Raw genomic sequence first — 5,042 nt, 5'->3', positions numbered from 1 at the left:
AAAAAGTGCTGACATCATTTCCTATTTCGGAAAATAGAAATAAGATGATGATAGTAGTGTTATGTATCTGGCAACAGCCAGATTAGAGAAAGGAACTGTTATGTATCTGGCAACAGCCAGATTATAAAAGAACCTTCCAGGCTGTGTGATGCGCGCCTGCTTTCTTACCTTTTTGTGTTCCGTAGTTCTTAGTTTTGTACTTGTTCGGTGTAGTTGTTGTTATGCTGGTTCGTGCCTGTGCATCTTAATACTAATAAATGTTCTTTGCGTGTATGTAAAACGAATCGCATCGTCTCTCGGTCTACCTGGCATACATGACAAAAGAGTTGGCGACGAGGATGGGATCTTCGAACATTAGTTTTGAATCTTATGATGCGTCTGTGGAAGACTGGTCCAGTTATGTGGAACGTTTAGAATCTTACTTCGTTGTTAATGGGATCGAAGATAAAATGAAAGTCCCTGCTATTTTAAGCCTTATGGGAGCAACAACGTATAAATTGTTAAAGAATCTGGCCACTCCCAACATTCCTTCTGAATTGACTTACCAAGATATCGTAAAATTACTTTCGGAACATTTGAATCCTAAACCACTGGAGATGACAGAACGGTTTCGTTTCTACAAGAGGAAGCAATTTGAAGGTGAGTCCATTGCAAATTATTGTGCCGAATTACAAAAACTGTCGATACACTGTAACTTTGGGAACAATTTAAGTACGATGCTTCGTGATAAATTGGTGATGGGTCTCAAAAACGAAAATATACAGAAAAAGCTGTTAACGGAGGATAAGTTAACATACGAAAAAGCTAGGAGCATTGCATTCGCAATGGAATCTGCTCAGAGAGATGTGTGTGAAATTCAGAATCAAATGGTATCGATAAAAAAATTACATAGTTCGCAAGATAAAACTATCAAAGATTTTTCTAAATTTAAGAAATCTGAATCTACAAAGAAGTTTGATAAATCTCGGAAATGTTACAGATGTGATAGTACTCAACATTTAGCTCACGAATGTAAGCACAAGAACACTCAGTGTAGGAATTGCTTAAAGAACGGGCATTTGGCAAAAGTCTGCCGCTCAAAACGTAACGAAACAGTTAAACAAATAGAATCTTGTTCTGAAACTGTACCAGTTAATAGCGTTAAATCACCACGACATGCAAGGGATAAGATTTTATTAGAAATTTTTGTTGAAGGGAATAAGTGTTTATTTGAATTAGATACTGGAGCTGATATTAGTTGTATGAATGTGAATGAATTTAAGAAACTTTGTCCGGATGTAGCCATTAAGCCTACCAAATTATTGCTTAGGAATTTCGATAATTCTATGATAACATCAGCTGGCCAAGCAGTGGTGCAAATTCAATACAAAGATCAAATTAATACAGAAACTATTTATTTGGTACATGCAAAAGTAAACGCAGTTTTTGGTCGTGAATGGTTGAGAAATTTCCAATTAGACTGGAGCTCAATTAAAGCGGTTCGGATTGGAAATTGTAATTCTCGAACCAATAAATTAAATATCTTGCTTCAAAAGTATGAGAAAATTTTTTCTCCGGGTATCGGGAAACTGGAAAAGTTTTGTTGCCGTCTTCAAATGAAACCTAATTACAAACCGGTATTTTTTAAACCTCGACCAGTACCATTTGCTTTAAAAGAAAGAATAGAAACTGAACTTAAGAGGTTAGTTGCAGAAGACATCATTGAGCCGATGACATATAGTGAGTGGGCTACACCAATTGTTCCTGTTATCAAGCAGAATGGGAACCTACGAATCTGTGGTGATTATAAGGTGACTATCAACCCGGGACTAAAAATTGAGCAATATCCTTTACCCCGTATCGAGGACATTTTTGCTGAACTGTCAGGAGGGGAGTTCTTTACTAAAATCGACTTATCTGAGGCATACCTTCAAATGTTAGTTGATGAGCGGGACCGACATCTATTGACGATCAATACTCACAAGGGTTTGTTCCGTTACAAGAGAATGAATTATGGTATAGCCTTAGCTCCGGCAGTGTGGCAGAGAGCCATTGAACAAGTTTTATCAGGTATCGCGGGGGTACACGTATTTTTAAACGATATTACCGTAACGGGGAGAAATGATCAAGAGCATTTTGAAAGGTTAGAATTAGTACTACAGAGACTAGAAGAATATGGTCTCAGAGTAAATAAGCGGAAAAGTGAATTTTTTAAGAAATCTGTGAATTATTGTGGTCATACAATTGATAAATTCGGCCTCCACAAAACACAAGAAAAAATCGATGCAATTACGAAGGTACCAGTTCCAAAAACTGTATCTGATTTGAAGAGTTTTTTGGGTTTAGTCAATTACTACGGAAAATTTATTCCCAACTTATCTACTCGTGTCGCTCCTTTCAATAATTTACTGCAGAAAGGTACTAAATTTTTGTGGACTGCAGAATGTGAAAAAGCTTTCAAGGCATTGAAACAAGAAATTGCTTCAGATCGAATTTTATGCCATTATGATCCTAAGTTACCTCTTGTATTACAAACGGATGCATCACCGGTTGGAATAGGAGCAGTTTTAAGTCACATTATGCCAGATGGTTCGGAAAAACCAGCCATGTTTGCATCAAGGTCATTGACTAAAACGGAACGTAATTATTCGCAGATAGACAAGGAAGCATTGAGTATCGTATGGGGAGTAAAGAGATTTTATCAATATTTATTTGGTCGACATTTTGATCTCGTAACCGATCATAAACCCCTAGTATCAATTTTCGCACCTAATCGTAGTTTACCATGTCTATCAGCAACACGAATGGTTCATTATGCATTTTTTCTCCAAGCATTCAGTTATACAATCAAGTATCGAAACACAAAGAATCATGGCAATGCCGATGCACTTTCACGGTTACCACTAACAGTTGACAAGGACTGTGAGTACTTGACTGAAGCAGACGTGACAAATATTTCGCAAGTTGAATTAATGCCTGTTACAGCAACCAACATAGCTAGAGCTACTAAAACTGATAGGAAATTGTTCGAACTATATGAAAGTTTAAAATCTGGAACTGAATTACCTGTGCCTTGGAAAGGTAGAGAATCTGAATTTTCATTGCAAAATGGTTGCATAATGTATGGTCATAGAGTATGCATTCCTGAAAAGTACCAGAATCAAGTTTTGGAAGAACTTCATGTTGGACATCCTGGAATTGTCAAAATGAAGGCCTTAGCTAGAAGCTACTGCTATTGGCAAGGTATTGATGCCAGTATAGCCAATTTTGTTCAGAACTGTTCAGCTTGTATCGCAACGAGGAACGAACCAGCAAGGATAAATCGACATCCGTGGGAATGGCCAAATGGACCTTGGCAAAGGATACACGTTGACTACTCTGGTCCTTTTATGGGCAAAATGTTTTTTGTAGTCTCTGATGCATATTCGAAGTGGATAGAAGTCATTCCGATGAAAAATATTACAGCTATTTTTACAATTCATCATCTTCGTATTCTTTTTGCTCATTATGGAATTCCCTTAACTTTGGTTAGTGATAACGGCGCAAGTTTTACTAGTTACGAATTTCGACATTTTTTGAAACTGAATAATATTAAACATATAACTTCAGCACCTTACCATCCTGCTTCGAACAGACAGGCAGAAAGAATAGTGCAGTTGTTCAAAGCTTCGTTGAAATCCAGTAGAGGTGATTCTGGAGATCTAAATGTGAAATTACAAAGATTTTTGTTACAGTATAGAATAACTCCACATTCACTCACGGGAGAAACTCCGAGTGCCTTGTTTTTGAAGAGATGTATTCGCACTAGGCTTGATCTTTTTAAACCAAATTTGAGAGACAAAGTTGTTCAGAAACAGAGTTCGAGACTTCACACAGAATCTATCTTGCGTGAGTTTCAGGAAGGGGAGAAAGTAGCCGTAAGAAATTATTCCGGACCTAACAAATGGAAAATTGGAACAATTATAAACCGAGATGGAACTTTGAGTTATAGCATACAAGTTGGGAATGAAATTTGGAAGAGACACGTAGATCAAATAAGGAAATGTGGGAAGTCGATTGAATTATCCCAAGCTGATACTGAAATTCCAATTTACGATAAAGAATTGAATTTTTCAGATGAGCCAGTATCCGATGATGTTGCTGAATCGGAACCGCCTGCACCTGTACCTGAAGTTGTCCCTGAACCTAAGGATGTACCTGTATCTGCCACTCCAAGTGATGATATGCCACCTAGCCCTGTACCAGACGCTTCCGGAAAGCCGAAAACTGATGTGCCACTCCGACGCTCAAACCGAATCAGGAGACCTCCAGAGAGACTGGTCCTGTGACTCTATATTTTGTCGGGGAGGAACTGTTATGTATCTGGCAACAGCCAGATTATAAAAGAACCTTCCAGGCTGTGTGACGCGCGCCTGCTTTCTTACCTTTTTGTGTTCCGTAGTTCTTAGTTTTGTACTTGTTCGGTGTAGTTGTTGTTATGCTGGTTCGTGCCTGTGCATCTTAATACTAATAAATGTTCTTTGCGTGTATGTAAAACGAATCGCATCGTCTCTCGGTCTACCTGGCATACATGACAAGTAGAATATGGTAGGATAATGGTAGTCAGTAACTTGAAACTTAACAGCTAACTTTTATCCTAATTTCTCAAAATAACAGAATAACGCATTATTTAAGGACATAATAAAAATAATATCGCAATATCTTGTTACAATTGATAACAGGAAAAAAACTGTATGAATTATAAATGATATGAAATTGAAAACAGGTTCAAATTCTGTATTACGTAGTAATTCTGTTGTTACGAAGAAATGTCTGTTTAAAAAAGTAGAACTTAGAAGTCGGAAGGAAAAGCATCATTAAAAGATGTATAAAGTATCAATTGATCTATTAAATATTTAAAGTACTAAAATATAAGATAAGATTAAATCATTCAATACTAACGAAAGAAATTCAAATAATCTTAAAAAGAAGTATATTAAAAAGAGAAAATACTAAAAAATTACTAAAATACTAGGCAGAAGTTAAAAATCTATCATGGAGTAAATTTCAGAAAAAATAAATTG

At 36.7% G+C, this 5,042-nt stretch overlaps 1 protein-coding gene across 1 annotated transcript; it reads left to right on the top strand.

Moving 5' to 3' along the window:
• The first annotated feature begins 296 nt into the window (after positions 1–296).
• On the top strand, positions 297–4,307 carry LOC129962259 (uncharacterized protein K02A2.6-like). Its single transcript, XM_056076003.1, has 2 exons — positions 297–1,412; positions 1,536–4,307. The coding sequence occupies exons 1-2, from the start codon at positions 315–317 to the stop codon at positions 4,305–4,307; spliced, it is 3,870 nt and encodes a 1,289-aa protein (XP_055931978.1). The 5' UTR covers positions 297–314.
• The last annotated feature ends 735 nt before the right edge of the window (positions 4,308–5,042 follow it).

This window comes from Argiope bruennichi, chromosome 2 (assembly GCF_947563725.1).
Source record: "Argiope bruennichi chromosome 2, qqArgBrue1.1, whole genome shotgun sequence".
In the NCBI taxonomy this organism is placed as follows: domain Eukaryota; kingdom Metazoa; phylum Arthropoda; class Arachnida; order Araneae; family Araneidae; genus Argiope; species Argiope bruennichi.
This window is presented reverse-complemented; position numbering and strand designations above follow the sequence as displayed.